The sequence below is a fragment of the Chiroxiphia lanceolata genome, chromosome 5, assembly GCF_009829145.1.
Source record: "Chiroxiphia lanceolata isolate bChiLan1 chromosome 5, bChiLan1.pri, whole genome shotgun sequence".
Classification (NCBI taxonomy): Eukaryota; Metazoa; Chordata; class Aves; order Passeriformes; family Pipridae; genus Chiroxiphia; species Chiroxiphia lanceolata.
In genome coordinates, this window is record NC_045641.1 from 23352978 (window position 1) to 23379245 (window position 26268).

General features: G+C 38.7%; 1 protein-coding gene across 3 annotated transcripts in view; it reads right to left on the reverse strand.

Annotated features, from left to right (window-relative positions):
- The window catches only part of CPED1 (cadherin like and PC-esterase domain containing 1), a 147897-nt gene that overhangs the window by 82611 nt on the left and 39018 nt on the right, over positions 1-26268 (reverse strand). For all 3 annotated transcript variants that reach the window (XM_032687428.1, XM_032687427.1, XM_032687429.1), the window contains exons 6-10: positions 17968-18124; positions 16312-16480; positions 4004-4146; positions 2560-2632; positions 838-1005 (exon numbers count right to left, since the gene is read on the reverse strand). In XM_032687428.1, coding sequence (XP_032543319.1) covers positions 838-1005; positions 2560-2632; positions 4004-4146; positions 16312-16480; positions 17968-18124 — 710 coding nt within the window. The remainder of the gene's footprint in view (positions 1-837; positions 1006-2559; positions 2633-4003; positions 4147-16311; positions 16481-17967; positions 18125-26268) is intronic.

The following is a 26268-nucleotide window of genomic DNA, read 5'->3' on the forward strand; positions in this document are numbered from 1 at the left end:
CTAACCTCAGCCAACCAGCTCCTTGATACCTCTTCCCATTTTTCAGTCTAGAATAAAGTTGATTGTGCATTTCTTTTTCTTTTGTGTAGAAAAGCACAAGTCATGGTATCCTATGGAACAAAGCCTAGGTAATTGCATCACTCGTGCATATGTCTGCTGCTTCCTACTTTATCCTGTCATAAATTTAGAACCCATGACCCTGTTTTAGCCACACCTGGCTGACAGACAGAAGTCTCATGGATAAATTAGTCCCTGTAAGTCTTGCAAGCAGGATGCTCCTCAGAAATGCATCCTTAAAAGTGCCCAAACTGAGAGAAATACTGCTAGAAGAGACCCCAGCTTGCCAGAAATAGTTTTCACTAGTCATGCAAACTTTATACAGATCCTTTAAATGCAAAAAAAAAAAAAAAATGGATATTGCATTCAGAATAAGAGACAAAGTTGTAGGACAGAAAAAATTAATTCTAATGCTCATGAACTTACTTGTGTGAGTTAATAATTCAGGGTGAAATTGTGAAAATACACAACTCTGTACATTAACAGAAGACCATTTAAAAAATGATGGGAAAATTATTTTGTTAAAGTTTTAAATATATGTTTAAAGCATAGTGTTTTGGGGAATGATATATTTTGAGAGTCAAATTTTAAGAAAAGAAAATTCCACTGTTTAATATAATTACAGTTTTATTCCCAAGAATACAATAATAGATAGTTTTTGATAAAATAAACCCTGCATTCTATAATTTCTATAGGGCATCAGCAATTTCAGAGAAGCATACAATTTAAAATTAAATGTTTTCAAATAGTCAGTAATAAGAAAAAGTCGGAATGAACTACCTTGCTCACAGTTGATCCATATATTTTTTGCAAGGCTTCAATGAAAATGGATGTTGAGGATGCATTAGATAAGAGAAATTTAAAAGTATCTTCAAAAATAAGTTCTTTGAAAGTTTGGTCCTGAATAGTTGATTCATCCTCATCTTGAAAGTCAAAGTTTTCATGCACCTGTTGGAAAACAATATGAGAATTTATAGTTTGAATAAGAAGTCCAGTCTCCTCATAACGATATATACCACACTAGAACTATTTATTTTTAAAATGTAATAATAACACAACTGACGGGATTATAAAATAACAAACGTGTGCCACATTTTGTCACAGTTTCATACCGCAATGTTTCCTGCCCTCCAGTGGACAGAGTGCAGTATTGCAGTGCCATGTGAGCTTTTTTCGTACATTTGACTTATAAGTTTATTAAAAAAAAAAGATTTTATGCTAACATAACTCTTTCAAAACTCAGGTATTTAGGGTTACTACAGATAAAAGGATAAGTTTAACAATATAAATAAAATTAACAAATTAATATTTATGAAATATTACTAAATCATTATTTTAGCATAAACACAAATATAACATCAAGATGCATAGGGTGTGTGCATGCTACACTTTCCAAGGGATACTATTCAAAGTAAAATGTCGCATTAATTGTCAACTGTTATTTTTTAGAGCAATTTGTATTTTCATAAAAACACTATTAAATCCTACTGATTTACTGTACATTTACGGATTGTGGATAATGGTTGAAACTCCCATACAGGTAGATAAACATTATGTTTTATGTTTAGTTTTTTAAGCACTTCTGACAGAATTTTTTACAGACTGGTATACAATTATTGAATTCTTATGACATGCCACATTTTTTACACTAGCTAAAAAAGTCTTTGCAGACTATTTAAGGATATTGTCTCCGTGGATTTTTTAAATTGTGAAAAATTGCTTCCATGTGTCCATTTTTCCTGTGTGTTTAAAGGATTTTTTTTTTTTTTGAAGGATGGAGAGAATGACTGCACTGCTGTTGCTAGAAACTTGAACAGATTTTAAGTAAGGATATATTTACAATTTTTTTTTAATATTTGCGTATCACAAATATGGACAAACATTTTATATACCTAGGTATATACATATTCATGTGTGTACAGGGGTAATGAGAAACAGCTGGAAAGTAATATAGTATTTGTTTCAGGACAGGCTGTTCTGAGGCAAGAGTGGTACGAAAACTGGCACAGGTCACATATCCCTGGTTTTGAGGGCCTTGAGGATCATCCAGAAAGAAGATAGCACAGCGGAGTTTAAAGGAGGTCATGGGCTGCAGGAGTACAGTACAATTTATGGAGAAATTTAATTTGTATTAAAGGCCAATTGTGGTATTTTAACTTCCTTCCCACATCTTTGTTCTGTCATTTTTAAAACCTACCTCTACTTTCATGCAAGGCTGCCTGTGGGTTTTGTATCACTGATATTCAGTTCGGTCATAGATAGTCCTTTAATGCTAAACTGAAAGATTTGCACACCTCCTGGTGTGGTGAACTTTATCACAGGAACTCCAACTCTTAAAAACAGGTTTCTGCCATAGCAACTCTCCACATTTAGGCAAAATTAATATTAAAGTACTTGTACATTTCTCAGAGATTTGAGAGTACCTATCAAAGAGGGTTTCCTGCTGTGTTCTTCTTGGTGTATTTTTTGGAGGTCAAGCAATAATTTGTGTAATTTTCTCACCTCAAGAACTACTGGGTATATTGACATGCCGAATCCAATGTCAAAGGTTAGCATTTGAAAACATTGGCTGCATCTGAAATACAACGTAACAGGAATTAGATTCAGTGAGGTTAGGTACTGCTGTGAAATACGGAATCACAGAGTCATTTATGTTGGAAAAGACCTTTAAGGTCATTGAATCCAATCATAAAGCTAACACTGACAAGTTCACCACTGAACCATGTCCAATACATGTGGTGAAATGCAATACACACACAGGTCCAGAGAACACACACAAGAACATGCACACAGAGGTCAAAAGACAGCATGTAATGCAGACTAAATAAAATTTCCAAGAGCCAGCAGCATTAATCATATATGGAGTCAGACTGTGAGCTGATACAAAAGTGCTATATAAAAACATATTATTATATGGTTGACAGTTAAACCAGTGAGGGACGTGAATTATGCTAAAGGAGAAAATGTCTTTTGAAGAGAGTGAGGTCCTCCAAAAGTTTCAAGACATTTAGAGGGTAATAGATGGTGAAACTCTGCAGGCTCACTGAAGCTGAAGAGCTCTGCTGCAGCTATGGCATAGACCAGGAGCTCTAAGTAAGTCCTGTGTTACATAAACGAGTGAGTCCATCCTATTGGTAAAAAAAGAGAGCTTGGACCACTCTCAAAATAGCTTCATTCCCATTACACTCCTCCCCTCCTTGCTACCCTCTCTACTCACAATGTAAGCTTTATTCCCAACTGTGTAAGTCAAATAATGAGCTTTACATTACTGCCACTAAAACACCTGGGTTGTCAAAATAGCTTTATAAAACACATAAATGTACTAAATAGTGACTTATTTAGTATTTATCATAAAAATGTCAGGGATGGGACATAACATATATAGAATAAATATTAATTTTAATTAGTAAAAATATTACATAATAGAGGTTGATTTATGTGTAAGAACTATAACACGCTAATGGAAGTGATTACACAGAAATGTGATTGTTGGTGTCTAGGTGTATTTCATAAGGTACCTTCCATAAGATATTCTACAGTGTCTCTTGTTCAGGTTGCCAGCTAGAGCCAGCTCTAAACCATCTGGGATATTCTAGCATTAAATATTTGACATATGAAAGAAGGCTCACTGAAAGGAAATACAGCTTTATATGTGTTAAAACAAGCCAAATTGTGAATGATTTCTGTTCATCTATGCTGCCTCAAACACTTCATCAGGACAAAGCATCTGGTCCTAGGTATTCATCACAACCTTTTCACAAACTGGAAACACTGTGGATATTGAAGAGGTTTACTCCTTAAATGCATGCCCTTACTTTACAAAAAAGTACAAAATAGAGGGTAATTTTTTATTTTAGGAGTTGTGTATCCCCTACAATTTTTATTGTATTCTAAGGAGTTATCTTGCATTACACTAGAATTACAATGACTACTGTGAGTCACTTACTGATTGAAAGAATTTGGTCCTGAGGCAGATGATTCACTGAAGACCTCAGTCATAAGCAGAAGTTTGCTTATAGCCTCCTTCATGTTGTTCAAGGCTTGTTGGGGAGAACTGTTTTTGAAGAATATGTCAAAAAATCTTTGCAGCTGTGAAAGAGAATTCATATACTTTTGAACATTTACAGTAAAGCAGTGCCTACAATCATAAATTAAAAAGCTGGTAGAAATAAAAACTGCCTTGAAATATCAACTTCAGTTCTTATTTATTTTCACAGTGAAGTGGTATGAAAAGCTTCACACTTTTTGTTTAGAAACAAGCATATCAGAAATAAAATCTATATTAATGGTTTCAAAAAACATCGGTTACAGTCTAAGCTTACTTCAGTATAACCTTTTTTTGGCACTGGTTCTAGGCAAAGGAAACTACAAATGCTTATTTCTTTAGCAGTGGGTAATAGCACACTTAAAGTAAAAGCCTTCTCTTATTTTAACACACTGTGCCAAGGGCCATCCCATTTGACTTTGACTACAAATCCTTACCCCAGTCAACAAACTTTAAAGAGAATATATGAGACAGATGTTGAAAAAAAGACTAACCAACCCCAGCCTGTGTTTTGACTGAACTCTGCATACCCTGTGATTTTCAGACTCATGAATCCTCACAATGGCATATTTACTGGCCTGCAGAGCACTGTCCTCAGCTGCTTTCATCACTCATGCAAATTCACCCATCTCATCACTTCAGACAGAGATTCAGGGAAACAACTGAAGCAACAGAGACCCAGTGAAGAGTAGGACACAGGCAGGGTTTTTTGCAAGAGAGTCATCTGTGCTAAGAAAGGGCTGCCTTTAAACCATATTTCCATTAGAGTTATCACATGGCAAAGAACCCAACTAATGTCTGAACTATGCAAAACTATTAGATAATCTAGTAGTACTGTACTATCAAAGATCTCTTCAGAGATAAATGATGTAAAAAGTACATGCAGAACATGTTTTGTATTGACATTCAGAAATGAAAAAAATTCTGATTACTTACAGGAATTTCTCTACTAAATTTACCTAGAAATGCCAATATATATTTTTTATTATCACCCACTTATACATGTCCCACTGGGATAACACGATGGAAGTATGCAAACTTCTGTAGACAATCCTACTGAGGACTGATGTGCTTGGCATCTCTCATCTCAGACTACCTTTGACTACTACAGCCATGAACAAGTATACACAGCAGATGGGTTAATCAAGCCTGGTCTTCAGCAAAAGTTTAACGTGATATTTTGGCTTCAAAGCATGATCACAGAATCACAGAACCACAGAACGGCTGAGGTTGGAAGTGACCTCTGGAGGCCATCTGATCCAAATCCCCTGCTCAAGCAGGGTTATCTGCAGCTGGTTGCCCAGAACTGTGTCCAGACAGCTTTTGAATACCTCCAAGGATAAATACTCTACAACTTCTCTGGGCAACCTGTGCAAGTGCTTGGTAACCCTCAAAGTAAAAGTGTTTCCTGATGTTCAGAAGGAACCTGCAGTATTTCAATTCGTGCCCATGGCCTCTTGTTCTGTCACTGGGCACCACTAAAAAGGGCCCAGTTTCATCTTCTCTACAGCCTCCCTTCAGGTATTCATACACACTGATGAGATCTCCCTGATCCTGAAAAGCTCTTCCAGGCTAAACAGTCCCAGCTCTCTATGTATGCTCCCTCTATGAGCATTTTGTCATATAAGGAATGCCAATCCTAGTGGCATCCAATCCTAATCATCCTAGTGGCCCTCCAAATCCCTCTTGCACTGGAGAGTCCAGAACTGGACACAGTAGTAAAGGTGTGCCACAAGGGCACACTGTTGGCTAATGGTCAACTAGGTGTCCTAGACCCTTTTCTGCAAAGCTGCTTTCCAGCTGCTGATCTCCAGCATGTGCAGGTGACTGAAGCTGTTCCTTCCCGGGTGCAGGACTTTGCACTTCCCCTTGTTGAGCTGCATGAGGTCTCTCTCAGCCCATTTCTCCAGCCTGTGGAGGTTCCTCTGGGTAGCAGCGTGACCCTCTAGTGTATCACTCCTCCCAGTTTTGTGTCATCAGCAAACATGGTGAGGGTACACTCTGCCCCATCATCCAGACGTTTAACGAAGACATTGAACAGGAATGGATCCAGTAGTGATCCTGGGGGTACATCGCTGGTTCCTGGTGCTGTGTTATGATGCATTCACTGTGCTCACACCAGATACTAAGCATACTTCTGTGCACTCTAGTCCATAGCATTTTCTAGACAATGTTGGCATCTCCCCTTGTAAGCATGAATACCGTCAAGCACATTGGTCTGCACTGGCATGGATGAATGGCTTTCAGTTTCTTCAGGCAGCATACTGCAGTTAAATGTAATAAGCACTTTTCACTTTCCTTTTTAAAAAACACTGTATCATTGCCTACAGCCAGCCATGGGAGATACTTGAGTATGCAGCTAACACTGATCCTCCTTTGCTTTTTGCTCTCTTCAGCTCAAGTAACTCCATCCAATTGTGCTGGTAAATAACTGGTGGGTAGGCTTTTGGTCTGTCTGCCTTCCTGTTCTTATCACCTCTGATTTTATTTCAACAAGTGGTTGTCTTTCCAAATTTTACTGACTAAAAGAAATGTCCCCCATGCACAGTTCTGGATTAAAGGTTTGTAGTGCCTGGGACTTTTTCTCCCTTTCTAATAAAGCTATTTGAAATGCCAGTAGGAAAAAAATGACAACAGTATATATGACTGAAGTCATAAAATTAAACCTCTGACTGCCAGGAAATTATGAAGTAAAGGTTTCACATATAGCCTCAACTCTATCCTTTGGATATTTGCATGATGTTGAAATGTTAAATCACATCACACTGTATTTTTATGCTGTAGAAATTTTTCCTTGTGTACTACAGTTCCATGGGTCTCTGAGGCAAAAGATCCCCGGAAGTACCATTTAGAGATTATACAACTCCTTATAGCACTCTCCATTTCATTACCACAACAGGCTGAGAAGGAGTCCTTGTTTCCCAAAGTTTAAGACCACCAAGGCTCTGTTTCTCCCACAGGGTGGTACAAAGATTAAGAACAAAAAGCTCCCACAGAGTGGTACAAAGATTAAGAACAAAAAGCTCCACATTTTTCAAATTAGTTCTGATTCAGATTAATTTCTGAGTGAAATCGTCCCATTTCAGTTCATTGTTCAGGGTAAATTAATTAAACTGTTCATCTGGAATAAAAAAAAAATTGAAATGAAGGCTCATCTCACCAAGGTGGTTCTTCAGCTAACTTTGACAATTATTTCCAGCACCTCTGACAGATCTGGCACACCACTCACACTCCTTCTACACTGGCTTGCACATTTTCTCTAATTTCCTAAATCTCCAGTTGGTATTGAAGGACTAAGCGAGAAGCTGTGTTATTTTGCTGTACAGGGAACATAAGAAGTTGCGGAGTTTTATAAAGAGAGATGGGGGATTACCAGAAGGAAAGGCATTAGCTCATTTTGCCCCTTGCCATCAATCAATTTCCAAGCACTTCAACACAAAGGATACATAATGCATAAATTTCTAGTAACAATTGATGAAAGACAGGCTTACTTCCCCTACTGGCACTCAGAGCATGCTGTTGGCTATAACAGTCAACTGTTGCCAACAGAACAGGTATTAAAACAAAACTGGCTTCTCCAGGAAACTGCTCTCCTTATCCAGCCTAGAAAAGAAACATTGCTCAACAGGTTCTCATTGAAGGATATCAGATTTTATGCCAATGTTTTTCTAAGCCAATGGCTGAAAATAAATATTTAGTCAGGCTGGTTCAGGACCAGTGGAGACAAGAGACAAATACTTCAAGTTAAATTCCAATTCATAAAAAAAAAAATCCTATTTAAACAAGTTCAGGTTAGGTTTGACTTTGATGGATTCCATAGGATTTTCAGCAACTGCTGGAAAAATTTAAAGTGATAAAGTGTGAAAATTTGCAGTAACCTCAGGTTCTTCTGAGTGAACAAAAGTATATAAATATCTGTGTTCAACTGCAAAATCCTAAAGTCACTGAGTTGAAGGTTTCTTCAGGTGATCACCACTGATGCTGGTCGTATCACCTGCAGAGGAAACAAACTACCTGTCCAGCAAAATTCAACCTCACCACTGCTGGAGTGGGATCAAAACAAGCACTGAATAGTGTAAAGAGGACAGAGTAAGAAAAACTACTGGCAATCACAGGAATCTACTCTGGGAGAAAGCTGACCTCTGGCTGGCAAATTTTTAAGCAGAGGAAGAGAGATTAAGTTTTAGTAGGCTGTAAAACTTAATGCAGACCTGTACATATATTTTGTACAATGACACCACTACAGACAGAATTGCAAGACTTCTCAGGAGCTTGCAGATGTTCATCCACATGTTGGACACATACAGCTGGGGGTATGTTCTAAATATTTATGTAATGCCTTACAGAAGTGTGTAAATGCAGTCAAATTACCTGGATCAAGCACACATTTTCAGTAAAGCCAGAATGAACTAGACACAGAGGGACACAGATCCCTCTGGCTCCTCAAAAATACACTGAACCATTAGTCAACGGTCTGACACATTGAAAAAATGCCATTTTTTGACAAAAGAATTCTGATTTTCAGACCTCATGCACAAGAGTCATGGAGCCTGAAGAAGAGTGGAAGAGTGTGGTGCTCACAGGGCTGGATGTTATGATGATTGTAATTCCCTCAAGAGGATTTTCCTCTGGCAATTTTTCTGCAAAAGAATTTCTCAGGAGAGATGCTGGAGCAGCCTGCAGCAGCTAGCTGAACAGTGAGCTGAGGATTGCCCTGAAAAAGGGTATAAAACCAACCTATAGTGGTCTTTCTGAGATTGCCTTCTAACTCAGTCCTAGCATAACCTTGTCTCCTGATGAAACAAACAAGAAAGATTTTCCTGTAACTAACATAACAGGAATGGAAATAAATGCAAATTTAGAACACTTCCCTTCACTGACTGCATTCATTAGCTTTCTGTTGATTGTAACAGGTGTTCAGAGACACAGCTCACATGAACTCAATTCACTCAGGTGTCAATACTGTAGAGGAATCCCACCCTACAAGACTACATGGCTTATGTCTATGGATGAGTTAAATGCCTAGGTTCCTTTATACCTCACTGTGGAACACAGATACTTGAAGAGCATAATTCATGCCATCCTAAGGTAGCTACCTCAAAATGGTGACATTAATTGCAATCTAAAATTGCTCAGGTTTCTCTGGGAAATCTAAATGAGACACTGAAGACAGGTAGGAGATACCCCACCAGAGTGCTCATACAGCCCACCCACGGACAACACCACCTGTGTGCCTGGAATATCAGAATTGTCTGGGATTATGTTTGACCAAACTTACCATGATAAAGAGGAAGGTGGCCATCAGCAAGGTTAAACAGTAACCAGGAAATTACAAAGTGACTTTTGAAACAAAGAAGGAGCCAGCTTGGGAAATAATAGAAAAGCAGCATGAAAATTTGTAGGGGAGAGACTTCTCGGTGGACACAGTAGCACTCAAAACCTGGCCAGGAACTGCCAGAAGTCAACTTGCTGGCATCACAGCTTCTGCCTAGACTGCAGAGAATACTGACATGTAAGGATGGGCACAGATTCTGTGTGAGTACATGTGAAATGGGCACACACAGAGCTGGGGCCCCCACCACTCCAAGCAGATGTGCATGAAAGAAGGGAAGCTGCACCTCAGGAGAGCTGGACTGTGTTTGTAACCTGTGTTGCCTGTGTGCTCGGTCTGTATAAACGTGGATGAGTGGGTGGATGTTGACTAGAGCTTCAGAGAGTATTTATAGAAGGATTTTTAGAAATGTGCAATGTTTATTAAAATGTTTGAAGTGTCTGGTATCATGGTTTACCTCTTCTGTTACTGAAATTGATAGAACATATATTATTATTACTGGTTGCCAGTTAATTGTATATCATCAATTAGACACTTCTGAACTTTCCCAAGAGGTAAGGAGATAGAAGAAAAGAGACCACTGTGGCTACTGAGTAATACAATTTTGAGGCTTACATTTTGGGATTTAGTGCATCATAATTTACAGTATTTGTATAAACAGATTTTGAAAGGACGTTGCTGGTTCCTAGTTGTAGCCTTCAAAACCACATGGCAGACAAAGTTATCAGCATAAGAGCTGAAAGTAAGATTTACATCTGATGTGCCAAAGAATGACCTTTGGTTTCAAGAAATTACCCTTTTTGAAGTAACAAAGGGTATCCTCTCCAGATTGTTCTACTATCCACCAGAGCTTTTGCACTCCTGATCAGCCGGATCTGCAAGGTCTCAAAGACAGTAATTGCCTCTTCTTGAAAACAGCTTGAATAAATTCAATCCACCTCTGAAAATTTTCAGCATAGGCTCTGTACCTGCAGTTCACTTTTGTACATTCATTCTTCTTACTGGATCTATCTTTGGTGAAATTTCTTCACCACGTCCAAGTACTTTTGGGTGTAAGTAGTTGTTCATAGGTACAAAAATACTCTTTTACACACAAACAAGAATCTTGTTGACTATATGTATGGAACTATTCAAATACCTAACATGTCTGCAAGAATACAAACTGATTCACTTTGAAGGCCAGGATAAAACATGTTTAGCAATAAAGCTACTTCCTATATTGTCTGCTAGCACAGGTGGACCTCTCCACTGATCATAGTATATAGGAAAAAGTCACAGGATGTGTAATGGGATAAAAATGTACCCATGAACCATGTACCAATGGTTCCAGAATAAATCACAGAGAAAACACTGCAGTAATTTATCATAAGTTTATAGCACTAGCTTAAAGTAGGTCTGTTTATTCCACTCCTGATTTACTGTTATGATGTGCCATTTCTCTGCAGCTTTATCATCGAACTTGACGAAGGGGGAAATCATGGTAGTATTCAGCTGTTTTCTACAGTAAATTTCCCAGTTATGTATATATTTTTCTTTAAATAAGATTTTTAAAGACATGATATTTAATTGTTCATTAAAAAAGTTGTTAACAAAAAAACCCCAACCTCTTGTCCCTTAACACTTTCACAATTTATCTACATGGAGGAGAAAAGGCCATCTGAGAAAGGTTTCCTCTAAAGCTCCTTGCTCTTAAGACTAAGTTTAAAAACAAAGAGCCACTCACCAGCTTCAGCAACCACTGAATTAGGCCATTTGACTGGGACTAAACAAAGAATGATTTCCCAACCCAGCACTAACTTCTTAGTAGGAAAGTAAAGGTGATTTACTAACAACATTTCCCAGCTCACTGCAAGACACAAAAGTGGATCAGCTTGACTAAGGGAAGCTGTAAATCAAATAAAAGGAAAGATGAGAAGAAGAATCAGGATAATGGAAGGCAGGTCTAGGAAAGTTGGGAGCCGCAGTGGGGCATGCTTACAGAGCTTACAGAACAGCCAGAGCAAGAGAATTTGTGAATCAGGAAAAAAACCCAGAGACCTAAGGGCCAGGGTAACTCGGTAAAGACTTATGACATATCCACATATCGTAGAGAACGACCAGTCCAGAGCTCTCCCTTAGCTAAACTGGGATGTTCATAATGAGAAGAGCAGAAAAGAACTCCAGAAGGAATTTTGACTGTATTTGTGCACTCAGTGACAGGTTGACTCAGAAATGAAGAAGATAAAGAAGAAGGATTACTTATTCTTTCTTTTAAGATGAGAATTAGGGGTATGAAATCAAGTAACCAAGCAGAAGTTTTAAAGCAAACAAATACTCTTTCTCAAGCAACACATAAACAATCTGTACAGTCTCATTCCTAGAAGACATTGGGAAGATCAAGAGAATTGCACGGCATAAAAGTTCACTGGAACTTATTAAACATCAAGTTATATATTCCACTTCCAGTTTTGTATTTCTAACCTTGTAGGTTACCAGAAATAGCTACAGTCTGCCTAGGGACCAGCACCAATTTATGCTTGTCCTGTTACACATTTTCATGATGCTCACTTGCCTGGTTGTTGCCAGGAACGGCATGTCAGACTAAGCATGTCTTTAATCTCCCCCAGTCCAGACAGACTTCCATTCTTAGATCAGTGAAAAGAGAAATGATAGGGCTCTAGATCCCGTGAGGACAGAAAACAGAGATGGGATTTATATTATGTCCAGTCTCCCAGAAAGATGAGAATTACAGCATTCTTACAGAACTTAATGAATAAATTTAATTTTAGTCCCAAATAACCCTGCAATCTAATTGATTAAGAAATGATGGTAATTTTTCTTTTGTGTTTGCTCCCGGAAGTGACTGGGCAAGAATATTCAACTAAAAAAAAAAAACAAAAAAAAAAACAACAACAAAACAAAACAAAGTGAGAACATCCCGAGCCTTTCTGCTGTTTGTTAATATTTTGCTCTTTATCTGCATGCATGTTTGCATTTTATCTCACTACAAATGCGTGGCTAATACTTGAGGTAGTATCAAAACCGGCCACTTGAGGGCAATACTGCAACTTAATTTCCACCGTGCTCGGCTGTAAATCAGACCTCCACGTCACATTAAAAGACGGATTTCCTGTATAAGTGAGGGTCTAGTTTTATTTGCATGTGTGTTAAGTAGAAAAAAAGTATTTTTCTTTATTCACGTTTCCAAATGCTTATACATAGAGAGTTTCAGCGACAGTTGTAGTGACTTACACCACAGCAAGATTAACAGCAAACTGCTTTAATAAAGTATGTTTACTTCACAACTAGAAAATCACTTCAGAGCTGTTTCATCTGAGCGTATTAAGAGTTATGCAAAAACACCAGTAAAGCAATTCAAGTCTAGGAGGCACCTGACTATTTTGGATGAGCAAAGGGATGGTGAGCCAGGGGGCCACGGGATGTTGCCAACAGCATAGAAGAACCTTCCCTGATGACGCAGGAGGTGCTATTACAGTCTACAAAAGTGCATCCCTTCATTAAGAACTGGGATCAGGTTTGGAAAGGTTAATAGCAGGGCAAAGTAAGCACTTCACAGTGTGTTAAGCCTTGAGATAATTAATCATAAATTACTGTTCTGCACACCAACTTCTACAAAACAGAAGATTATTCAGGGGTCAGCATTCTACTCAATACACATGCATAATGTCGATTAACACAAAGGAAATTATTGCATACATTGACAGAGACCCTTCCCTTAATTGGTCCCATATGCAAAATAGAAAGCTTCTATTTTATTACTAATTTTTCAACACACAGATGGTCTAAATAAGGGGTTTCCAAATTCCCTCAAGGAAATAGGGCTATTACACAAGCCTTATATCAAAACATCTGTGTGGCAGAAAGCCATTCTCTCCCCTGCATCCCTTGCATGTTCCCATGCTGGGCCTAAATCTAGAGCTGCACTTTTTTTATCCGTTAGCTACACACCAAATCATCATGGCAGCTCAGGATTTACCTTCTTTTGCTTTCTGAACTGAGATACTAAAATATGTATAATCCAGAGAAAACCTGGCAGTCTGTGAGCAAAACATACTTGAACTCTTCCTGAACTTCCATTTGACCAAGGCTTATTCAAGTAATCATCCTGAAACCATGCCACTACGACTAGGATAAGTAAATATGCATTGCAAAAATCACTTACAGTAGTTTACTAAGAAAAAAGAAAGCAGTGGGGAATGCAGTATTATTTAATTCATTAAACTCCTGTTTTCTCTTTACACAGTTTCTCTTAATCATTTGATATCATCTGCTACCCCATCTCCAGTTTTCTTAAAAATCTCTCCATATATACCATATTCTGGTGACTACTAGCAACCATAAAATGTCATTGTACACAGGAGATCAAACTTTAAACATACTTAACATAATGAGTTTATAATAGCAATGCTTTAACCAAGTTAACCACAAGCATTGATGAATTTCTCATAGATAAGATTTAATTACACTGGTATGAGACAAAAATTCCTGAACAGAGGTCTGTACACTGAGGAGGTCTCTAAATTATTGTGTAACATTATTGGAAGTAGTGCATCAAAATTATTCTCATCTCTTCATTAAAAAAAAATAAAACCCAGAACTCAGTCAGCTGCTCTTGGGGAAAAGCACATCAAACACTAGGAAATTTTTCCAGACCAAAGTCTCCTCTATAGGCATGCTGAGTCCCCAGAAACAGCTATGGGTCAGTGGAAGAACAGATCTTAGAGATCCTTTCTGTCTGTATCGACTATTGACAACTTGGTGCTTCAAAGCATGACAAACCATTTCCATCCTACATAATAGAGCCGGCGGAAAATTAAAGCTTAGGAGATTTCTGGACCAGGTTCCTTAGCTGGTACAAACACACATAGCTCCACTAGCTACTCTGGGAAAGGAGATCACTCTGCTGGCATTGTATGTCCCACTAGCAAATGACAGCTCCATGAAGTTTATGAGAAACTTGACATAATCTCATCCCAAAGGATATCAATGGTTAAATTCATACCTTCTCCCAAGTATTACTTTCTGATGGGTGATCTGCCTGTTGCTTCTGCATCAAGCACAGACCCTCTTTATGATTTTCCCAGTAGTGCTTTCTCTCTACTCTATGAATTCCCAGCATCTGACTTCTCCTAGAAAATCCCTGACCCCTTTCATGTTCTTTATAGGGCGCACTGTGCTGAGAGAGTCTGACACACCCCATTTTCCATCATTTCATTAATTTGCATTTCAATCTCCACATCACTACAAACGTGCTTTCTGTGGTGCCTATTTTTTGTTTATATCTCACTATTTTGGCAAGTTTGCCTAAAGGTGTAACACCACAGCAGATTAGAACTACTGCAGATGCACTGCTATCATTTTTATTTCTTCTTCAGCTGCCAAAGTGCTCTGTAGATGGTGGCTGGCACCCTGTTCAGCAGTCTACCCTCAGTGGGAATTGTTTTACAGAGCTATATCACAATTACTAATGACTGCTTCAGCTGCAATAGTGATGCTGATGGATATTGTGCTATTTTAATAAACATAAACCAAAACTGAATCCCAAGGTTTGAAAGTGAGCGACCATTACTCTTCACAAATGTAAACAGAGGAAAATAGATGGCAAAGTAATCTATCTCTATTGGCTTCCACAGCTTCTGAGGGGGGAAAGAGAGAAGTAGGTTCAACTCACCCAATTCTAGTAATCCAGAATTTGGCATAGAATGTCATAGCCCACAGAAGGAAGCAGACACTTTTACCAGGAAACTCATCTCACTCCAAAACTAGTATCTAAACTGGGTGGGATGACTTGTTCTCTAGAGGTGTCTGTTTCTCTAATAACTAAAATTAGATAAAGAGCTTAGAACTAGGCACTTCACTTTGAGAGAGCTAAAATTGTAGAACATACCAAATGGCTAACATCATTAAGAGTCCAGACAGTAACACCACAACACTCGGACTGATCCAAAGCCAAGATCTGCTCCTACTCCAAGAACACTGAATGGCCAAAGCACACCCATCCACTGACGGCTGCTGCAGGAGCTGATCTATGTGACCTCAACAAATAACTGCTGCTTTGTGATCTTAAATCATCAAAAGGAAAGAAGAAACTGTACAACTGTAGCTTCTTCACAAAGAGCTGATGTGTTGGAAGCATAGTTCCTTAAAGAAATGCGAAGGCATATTTGCAAATTCATAGGTCTGCTGAGCAAACGAAATGTGTAGAGAGAGGGGTCTCTCCAGGCACTTGGAGAGAATTAATCCAGTTAAGGCACACCCTTCTTCATAAAATCGAGACCATGAGGGGGTTTAGGGTTAGGGTTAGGGTTGAGAGAGTGAAAGAGCCTAGAGCCCCAGGGACACTGAGGCTGGAAAATGCATGGCAAGGGGATCACAGCAGGGCCCCAATATTGCTGCATCTGCACCTTTCGAATCCCACCCTCTCCATGGTATACTTCCTTCTCCTTATTTAGAAGTGCTCTGACCTTCCTCTAGTCTGTTTTACTGCACCTAAAAAAGGAATCTAAACAAACTATTTTAAATATTTACTTTCCTGTTTCACGACACTGTCAATATCCCAGAAAAAAGCTGTTACTGTGTGGCAGCACCCACACTGCTGTGCTTTAGAGAAAACAACCTTGCAACTGCTGTCAAATGTCACCAATAAAAATGGGTTCTGAGGCGTGCAAATGCCCCCAGTGCACAGGGCAATGCTGCCCTGCTTCATGAAGCAAACCCAATTTGTTCTGAGAAATGAAAACAGTACTTTACGAGAACATTCATTGTAGGCTGTGGACTGCTAACGAAGAAGAGGTAAAAGAGAAGAAAGATATTCTCTGTTTTTCTGTCTGTGTACTTTGCCTGAAAGATGGAAAAAGTAGGAAACAAAATGTTTGACCTTTATGGTAAAATGCTTCTTCTTGGGTGGATGCCAGACACTCGTGGTTGAATGAATGAATGCCCGCAGAGGTGTTAAGGATGTCACAAGCACATATGCTTTGATGATGACAGAAAGGTCTTGAGCTTTAAGGATGTCCTTGTGCTCTGATGAAGCTGATACTTGATTCCTGGAAAGTAATAAAAATACATAGCATTAATACAGTGCTTTTGCAAATGAGTTCTAAGAAAATAGTGAAACTGTTGGAAAATAGAAATTAATCTTTTTTCCCTGAAGGTAAGCAACACAGTAGATTAAATCAAGTGGCCTGGAACAAAGCTTACATGAAGTCACTTCATTGCTTTCAGCATTTTTAAATCTTAATTTCCAAACATGTAAAGCAACTATATTAGGAGGGAGTAAATTTTGAGAGTACGTATGGGTAAATGCATTTTTGGAATATTATAATTGTTGCAAACCCAGGACATTCAGAGTGAAATATCAAATGAAGATTAATTTAAACATTAAAGAAATCCAAAAGCCTTAAATAACAGAAGTACATAGTCAAGGTACCCAGATTTAACACTGATTAATAGCAAATACAGAAACTCCACCAAACTGTGGGGAAAATCTGCAATATTGTTAGCACTTTCCTCAATGTAATAAAAGGACAGAAACATGTGGTGCTGCATACCTTCCCTAATGAAAGCCATATACAATAATTCCAAATATTAGGAAAGACTAGGATACCTATAAATAACCTATAATACCTCAGTTAACCTAAGAATTATGCAAGCTAACTTTGTCTGGGAAGTGATACAGCTCTCTAAAAACTGGCCTACAGCTCCCATAGTACACACAAAAAGAATGAGTCACAGAAAGGGTACAGAAAAAAAACAAACTCAAGGAAAAAAATCAGTTATTTAAAAGCTCATTGCTTGGGGAAATATGAGCTGTACTTGGGCATATTCACAAATGTGGTTATTAATCTGTCTGTTAAAATCTCTGAGTATCAATTTACCTCATAGCAAATGCAATGGGAAGATGACTATACAAATTATGGGTCTCTAAGGCTGATTACTTGTAAAAGACAAGGGGCTCTCCTCCCATTTCTGTGCAACTTTTGACAATACGTGGCCTTTCCAGGCCTCAGTTTTGCTATCTGTTAAGGAAGTCTAACAACATCTATCTGAAGGAGAATTACTTCTTCCCCCTGCAGAATAGTAGGTCCTCAGAGCATAAAATTTGTGAAATACTGTAATATAGGAAACAGCACTTGATAACAGCCAAGTTATCAAGTACTTCTTTATTCTTCACTTGAGGGAGGATCTCTTTGCAAAGGACCACATAAGTGTGTCTGTGGTAGGGGCAAGGCGGGGATGGGAGCAGGAAACAGCTCAGCCACCATGAGACCTAAACATTCAGGGGTATCTCTGGGTCTGTATTTATCTTTCTAGGTTCTTCAATGCCCTCAACATAAAGACTTAAATGTTTACACTCAAAACATGTGCAAACTTGGCTAGTACAGAAACAAACATTATGCAAATATGAGATGCAATACATCCAAATGCTCCATCTGCTGTGGTCTCCTTTTTGCTACGTTCTGCATCCCTGACTCCCAACTAACTGCATGATGAAGCACTGGCAGTTCCTGAGGATGGGGTATCACGAGCTTACATCTCTGCACTCATGTGCTGCTTCCACTGGTGCTGCAGATGAGAGGTACGTGTCTTGTCAGTGGTTTTGCTGCCCTGGGACACATTGTTTGTGGTGCTGGCCCTTGATGGTCCATGCTGGCCAGAACACTCTGGGGTGACTACTGGGAGCTGCAGGTCTGAAAAAGTACCAAGAGGATGAGAAAGGAAGTCAGCAGTGCATTGAAAGCAGCAGTCAACTCCTGCTGCTAAGGTTAAAATGTATAAAACATAATAGATAGAGAGGAGCTACCAGCATCAGCCAACAATGCAAAATAACAAATGGTGAGATGATAAACTTTTTTTGATCTGCTATCAGAGAGTTTCTCACCCACCAAGCACCCCCTTCCAGCTGCAAGCTGCAGACTCAGAGGTTTAGCTGCAACTCCCACTTTACAGGTGAGTGCAGTAATGTTCCATACAAAAAGTGCCCCCTTCTCCCTTCTTCAATACAGAAATCCTTTATTTCTAAATATAGAATTCCAAAACTTAGTTTCTCACAGAGCACAATTAAAATTAATGGGGATAAAAAATTTATTTGACTAAGAACCAAGGGACTTTGCCACTGCAATATACTGTAGTAACATAGACAGCTCAGTAAATAACCACATATCTTTGTTTCTATGTTCACTATTTAAGGCTACAATTTGTAGTTACTGAAACCTATGGGAGGCTTAGTTCTGCCACCGAATACAGGGGGTGCAGGACTGATGTACCACAGTCCTCCAGATTACTGAGACATATGACCATCAGTAGTAATCAAAATATTGTGATGTGAGATCAGTCAATGGGTGGCATGTATTTTCTGCTTTTACTGTGCCTTTAAATAGGCACAAAGCCCTTATGTTGTATCATTATTTCATGTAGGGTGGTTTTCATTAACTCTAATACACCTCACATTTCAAGTTTTTAAGTAATAGTCAGGGAAAAGTCAAACTGTTCACACTACTCCCAAACCTTAATACCTTTCTTTTTAATGACATACTGCATCATGCTAATGTTATGAATTTATTTGTAGAACTTCTCTTTTAAAGCATGCACTCTCAACTTTGGTACATGAAATGATAAGTAAAACTGAAGTTGTGTTTCTGGTGATGAGCTGTGAGCAGCCATTTAAGGAAAAAAACTATTCATTTTTATAGAGATCCTGGTAAAATGACATTGTGATTGTCTATATTCATTGGCTGTTCATCAGATCAGCTCAGCTCAGCCTTCCAATCTCAGCTGGGATCTAAAATTAAGCTGGTCTTCTGCCTTACATGCATTGCAACGTTTAGCAGGATAAAAGGCTTTAATAATCAAAACCATGCAGTTTTTTAATAGAGCACGTCATACTCAGATGATATTCACACTGGCATCTCTCTGTTGTGTTATGCATTATAACTGATTTGGACTTCGTAAGTGACTACCTGGTTTTTGACGGTACAGCAACGAAAACAGACTATTCCGCCTACTTGGCTGCACACTGATAATAGGAGTAAGCCAGTAAATTCCCATTAAGTAATTTATTTAGCACGCTTGCTTCTGAATATGCACAGGGACCAGATCTGTGAAATCAAGTGCTGTTTTTTCCATGCTCGCCTTGTAAAGACACAAGGACAATTTCCACCCTGTAGATAAGACAATGGCATTTCACCATGGCAGTCTGCAATGGTCCCATGCAACTACCCCTATGCATCACTTTAGATATCTATTAGCATGGTAGTATTCTTAGGCTTTGTATTTAAGCAATGGAGAGAGAGTGAGAGAAAGAGTGAGACAGAAAGAAAGAGAGACCAGTCCTTGGAGCACTAAGAGAAATACTGGTTCTGAGGGGCTCTCTGAAAGAGAGTGGCTTTTTCACTGACCGTGCAAGAAAACTGACCTACTTACTTGCACCTGCAAATAATTCCCAGAGTGTAAAGTCTGATCACACAGCTTTGGTGTTCAGATAAAACCAGAATTTTTAAAACACATAAAGGCCCTCCAAAGTGCAAAAATTACTTCAGAGATCTTTTTCTAATTTATCCTCACATGGGTAAAAAGGCAAGACACAGCCTTCTGCTGTTGCAACTGTTTATGGAGTTATGGAGCCAAGCCCTGTACCCCTGTATCTTAGTAGTGTAGCACATCCACCAGGAACAGACCAGCACTGTAAGACTCTGGAGTTCAACTCTAGTAGCCTTGATCTTCAAACAGCAAGATACTGATCTGGCACATGGGTGAAAGGAGGCAGAACTATGTTTCCAGACAAAGCCCCCTATAACATCAGGCCATATCTCCATGTCTACGTTAACAGAACCATGCAAAGGACCACAATCATAGCTCTTCTCGTCTGATCATCTGAAAGCCAAATTATGTCAAAGGTGCACATTTTTCAGCAATTACTTTAGGTGAAATGACCATAATGTTGAGAGAGGGAAATACACAAAACATAATTTTCTTATTTAAAAGAAAGTAAACTTCACTGAAAATAAGAACATGGCAGAAAAGGGCTGTTCAGCTCATTACTCCAGAGAAAGCAAAGCGTCTTTTCCTTTTAAAAATATGTTTTTAATTGTGTTGCTAAGGCAACAAGTAAGCAGTATCATATTAACTCACAAGACAGAGTCTGAAAATAATGAGATGAGATTTATACCTATATTTACCCCTCCTAAGTGAGAGTTTTAGTTGTTTCAGGGAAATAGAAAAGACTAATTCATTTGATTTAACACTAATTGATTTGATATAACAAAACAAAGTAAAACAAATGGGTAGGGCCAGATGAAAAAGAGAAATGTCCTTGAATTCTCAGACTACTGGGTAGAAGATTCTTAGTATTGCCCTAAATCATTGCAAAATGTCTCAACGTTAAAAAAAAAGGAAACCTGCCATCTGTTAAAGAAGAGAAAGCTAAAAAAATTCAGGGTGCTGGTGATGAGCATTGAGAACTAAGAAAGGGAGAACTGCCATAAATTATTCCTCATGTTATAAGGCATTCTGTTTGCATGGTGCCTTACATCGCTCTACTGGTTTTGTGTTGGCATCCACCTGGGAGAGAGTCCATTGCAAGGTGGCTGTAAGTAGTGAGACTGTCAGTAGGTGCTTACATCTTTGAGATGACACAGAGCATGTACATCATCAGGCAGAGTTAAGAGGGAGTGACAGTCCCTCGGTTTGGGTAAACCTACTCCTAGTAATCAATGAATACAATTTTCATAATAATAAAGAGACATCAGTAGGGCTGAACTGAGCACTCAGCTACATCAGTTCTCATGGCAACTCTTCACCTGCTCCTGCACTCAAAAGCAGTAACAGTGTTTATTAGAGCTGTGTATTTGTTAATCAACATTATCATCAATGAAAATTAGCCTGCAGTGCCTTTACTGTTTGCAGTAATTGCCATGTTTTTCCATCTTGAAATCACTCTACAAGCTGTTGTTAATTAACCAGTCCTTTTGAAGTATGTAAACAACATCAACATTTTATAATGGAAGAGGTGAGGCGGGCTCAGCAGTTGATATTTGTCAGGCAGCTTGGAAAACCAAATTAGAAAGAGTTCCAGCATCCAGGTTACATTCATGTCCAGATAACATCCCTGCTTTCAAAAATCCAAATCTTAAGACCAGTAATTTCTGTAGCAGACTCTAAAGATCGAAAGGAAAAAAAAGTAAACTACAAAAGAACATTTTTCCTTTTAAAGTGGCTATGCAGTAATTGAAATGCTACACAAACTGCTGTTTTTCCTGAGGAGCAGCTGCAGGCTTTGCCACAAGTACTTTTTGCTGCTGCCATTTGTGATGATCCTGTGTAAAGCAAAGGGCCTAAGGCTGGATATGTGCTTTCACTTTAAAAAAAAACAGAAAGCTTCCCTTCCTTGAAATTCTGGCTTGAAAAAGCTTTCTCATGCTGACATCTCTGGAATGATACCATTGAAAACAGGACAAACAGCACTACTTTACCTCTGCCTAGGGTGTTCACTGTGAGGCCATGTTGATGGGTAAGGAAGCCACTACAGGTTCTCAACCGAATTCACACATCAGCCCTCTAACCACAACAACAGGTAAAAGACAGACCTAAGAACAGTTGCAGGGCACATCTGAAAAGGACGTGTAAGATCCAACAAAGCAAGTCAGCACATCTAGATAAAAAAAATTAAGCACCTCTGTCATATGAACTGACAGTAGATACTGTCCTGTCAACTGCAATCTCTTGAAGTACAACAGTCAAACATATCAGTTAAGTGACAACTGATACCTAATGCAGCAGCCTCACTGACATCTAGGGAGGCCTTTCAAGTGTTTTACACAGCTATGACTTCTTGTTCTCTCTTTCAGTCTCCAGCTCCTAAGGTATTTTCTTGTCTTTTGCTCAGAGTTCTGAAGTGAAGATTTAAGACATACACAATAAAGAATAGCTGAGTACAACGTGTACAACGTGTGGCTAAGCAAAAGGTTTACCAAGAGTTAGAAGTATATTTGGACAAATTAAGACTTCCTGGAGCAGAGCAAAGCTGCAGCCACCTGAACTGGTGGTAAATGGAACACTTAGGTTAACATGAACATCTGGCAATCTGCAAAGGTGAGGAATTCAGCAGGAGAATACCCTACTGGTTGAACTAAATGGGTAACATTCAGTTAAAGAAAAGGAAACAAGATGAATGAGAATGTGTCCTCTTCTTTATCCTTCCGTTTATAGTATCCTTTGGTGTTACAAGGAGGGTTATGATATAGTTTTGTTAGTTTGGATTTTTTACTTTGTTCAAGATCAAATAGACTATATTTTATACACTTCAAACATGAAGCAAGGAAAAATCAAGACTATTGTCTGTGAGAAAAAGGTCATTTTGTTTCTAAAGTGCCTGTCAACTGTCAGATCTGTTACAAACATTTCAAGAGTATTCAGTCACCTTGGGAGCTCCTGGTTGTTTAATGAAGCATGAAGTTAGAGAAGGGATACAATGGAACTGAAGTGCTGTGCTTTGTTCTGGGCCCAGCACATTGTTAATTTCTTTCATAAGGTGAAAGCTCAGTGCATTTATACTTATAGAGTGTTCATCTGAATGCTTTTCTTTTAAGCAGGAAAGACACTACTTTAGAACATGGAAGTACATTGATCCTGAAAGTATACAGGAGTCTTTCCATCTGCATAGGCACCTTGTGAACTTCTTCCTAAATTTTCATAGCGGTAGTCTGTTTCTATCAGGAGCCTGAATTCTCTCACATATGAAAAAAAAAGAGAATTATAGTCACCTCATGCCCTTTATCATCAGTTTCTACCACACAATATTCAGGAAATACTGATGTCCTCTCTGTCAGCCTTGCAGGTTTGCTTTCTGACAGGGCACCTCAGTGAATTAGAAGAACTCCACATTGCATCATGTTCTAGGATCATCCAACTTCCTGACTGATGTAGGCTGCTGGAAAACAAAGAGTTTATTTGTGATATGGACCAGGCAAGCTGCATTGCTACAACCTGGTCTTCTTCTGGTATTTCAGCTGGACAATTTTCCAGTCCTTGTAGGTTGGAAAGGTGCGTTTAACAGCTGCAAAGATTGCTCCACATCAGGAGATGCTTAAAAAGCTTTCATAGATTCTTAAGCAGACTTTTGAGCACCTCCAGGATTAAGAGATTTTGATCAAAATAAAGCCTAGTATCCAGTACCTCTGGCTCAGTCAGGTATAGCAACTTTCTCTAACTATGAAAGTAATAAGCATTGAAAGTGTATTTTTTTCCATTTTTCAATGTTGATTTTGGAGGATGGATAATTTCAGTTGAACTACCACCACTAGGTGCCTTGAGACTTGTCACAGAAAGCAAACCTGTCCTATTTAATTGCTTCCTGTTACCCATTTGACCTATTGCATGAAAACACTGAAACAAAAGACTCTCCTATGGATTATACATTATGAGGATGCTAAAGAAAGAGAGAAAAACTTTTAACACTCAGTTTTATAACCTGTGCATTTAGAAAAGGTGGCTGTGAAACTCAAAAGTAGATAATGAGTATTCGAAGGAAATTAGGAAGACTAGGGCAATCCTAGCCCCAGTGAAGTCCTGGAAAAACTTCCATGGATTTTACTGGAATGTCGTTTCTTGTTTGATATTTAAAACTCCTGGCATGGTCTTGACATGTGTTTCAAGCTTCATTTGTGATGTGCACATTGCTGCAGGTTCAATATCCCACTCACTACTGACTATTGATCTAGCTATCCTTAAAAGGTTTTCATATTAAAAAAACACAGTAATCCCACCCTCTGTAATACAGTTAATCTTAAAGCAACCCACCCTGGATATTTAGAATGAAGAAATGTCAAACTACTTGTGATTTCTGAAAATTTAAACTATCCTAAATACATTTAGTATTAAAAGCCAAACAATTTTATAGTAAAGCATATATAGAGGGAAATTAATTTAAACTGTGGGTTGAAATGCACTGAAATTCATGCCAAAAACACACGTGAAGTTTCAGAGTTAAAAAGATAAAATGAGGATCATTTGTATGATGTTTATTTTCCTCTTTAAAAACATCAGGAAATACAGCTTCAGCCTAGATCAGTCATTTACCATGTTTATTTTATCTCTGTTTTGACAGGTGAATTAAAAACAGTATTTACAGTATTTATTGAATACAGTGTTTGCTTTTTCATTCCTAAAGCATCCTCACAGGTAAGCATTAGAGGTTTGGGGCTTTTTTTCCAACATTTTCCAGAAGGGCTGCTTCTTCTGTGTGCATCTTTCATACTAGAACTTAATTATACAGATAAGCTGTAAAATTCTGGAAAAAGCAAGTCAGTGAAAATGCTGGCTGATTACATGATTACATGATTAGAGCCACAATTCTGTACTAGTACTAGTAACAGGGTAGAATATAGAATAGTGTAGGCCAAGTAATTAAATTAATTTGGCTGCTTTACTTCTTTTCAGACTACTCATATTTGTTGTTCTTACAGAAGTACGTTCTTGTCCTAGCTGAGATCTGCCACTATTGTAAAACCAAAGAAGCCCACATAGTGTATAATCAAATTAACTGAAAAGAATCAGATATTGGTTTTATTGGCCATTCTTGAGACTCTTAGCAACTTCAGCAGCAGAAAGGTAGTAGGCACAAACCTGATCAGAGCTGGTATGCAAACATTTACAGGGACCAGCTGGCAAAAGAAATTATAACCAAAATTTAAAAATCATGTTCCAGTCACAGAGATGTTGAATTATTACAACAGAAAACAAATTTAATCTATAGTTTCTTTTATCCATAGGTGGCTCCACTGGGTCTTGCTTCCTACTATCAGCTTGTAACCCTTCCTGTTGAATCCACAGTAACCCAGGGACACTGGGGAGAGGCAAGAGAGATTTGCTAGGTAGGAGGAGAGGAAAGTTGGCATGGGGTTAGCACCAGACCGTAAACATATCACATAGTGAGAGCACAGTCACACAGCTGGACCATCTTGGCTCTCCCTCCTACACAATTTCATTAGGACTATGCCCATCCCAAGACCTTCTGTGTGATTAATGCTGTTGGCCAGTCCGGCAGCTGATCAGAAGAGCACATAAGGCTGGTAAACACTTGTAAAGTCTCTGCACTAGTGACACTAATAAAAAGAAACACAGAAGCTGTATAGCAAAAGTATTTCTTAAAAAAGGATCAGTGATCTGTGTGAGTAGAGAAAACAACTATGCATGGCACAGGCTTGGCCCTGGAAGTGATGGAGCAAGACAAATGCTTACATGGGAAGACAGACTAGTTTGAAATCCTTAGGGAACAGGAAAATCAGGGAGGCAATGCTATAAGCAATTCTACTGTTTTCCCAGGCAAAACCTGCTAAAGAGACTATTTGTTGTACATGCATCAGGGTGCCTTTCCTGTGCCTTAAACTGAACCTGAGGAACTCTGCTCACACTGTGGACCTTAGTCCTCTTCATCTCTTATCTGAGCGTAGTTCCAGGAGGCAGCCAAGCGCAGTTTTTAAGGCACCTGTGGTGTGATACCAAGTATGAACACCTGAAATCCCTCTGACAGTCGTTTTCCAACCTCAGAAAGCTTCTAGGTTTGGGTTGTTTGCAGGAAGATTTAATTTCCAGATCACTGCAACTGCTGCAGCTTTTGCTGACCTGAACAATAAATGCCAGGAGCCTTCCTTCATCATCCATTAGCCATACCAGAACCTCCTCATGGCCCAAGTCCCATATAGTGAGCAGAGATCAGGCGCTTGATTAAAAACTGGGCCAAATACCCTGTAAAAGCAGAAGTGAAACCAATCTTCTCATATTGAGCAGCAAGCACTTATCAGTGTTGAAATTTAGGATTTGTTACTATTCTTATCCT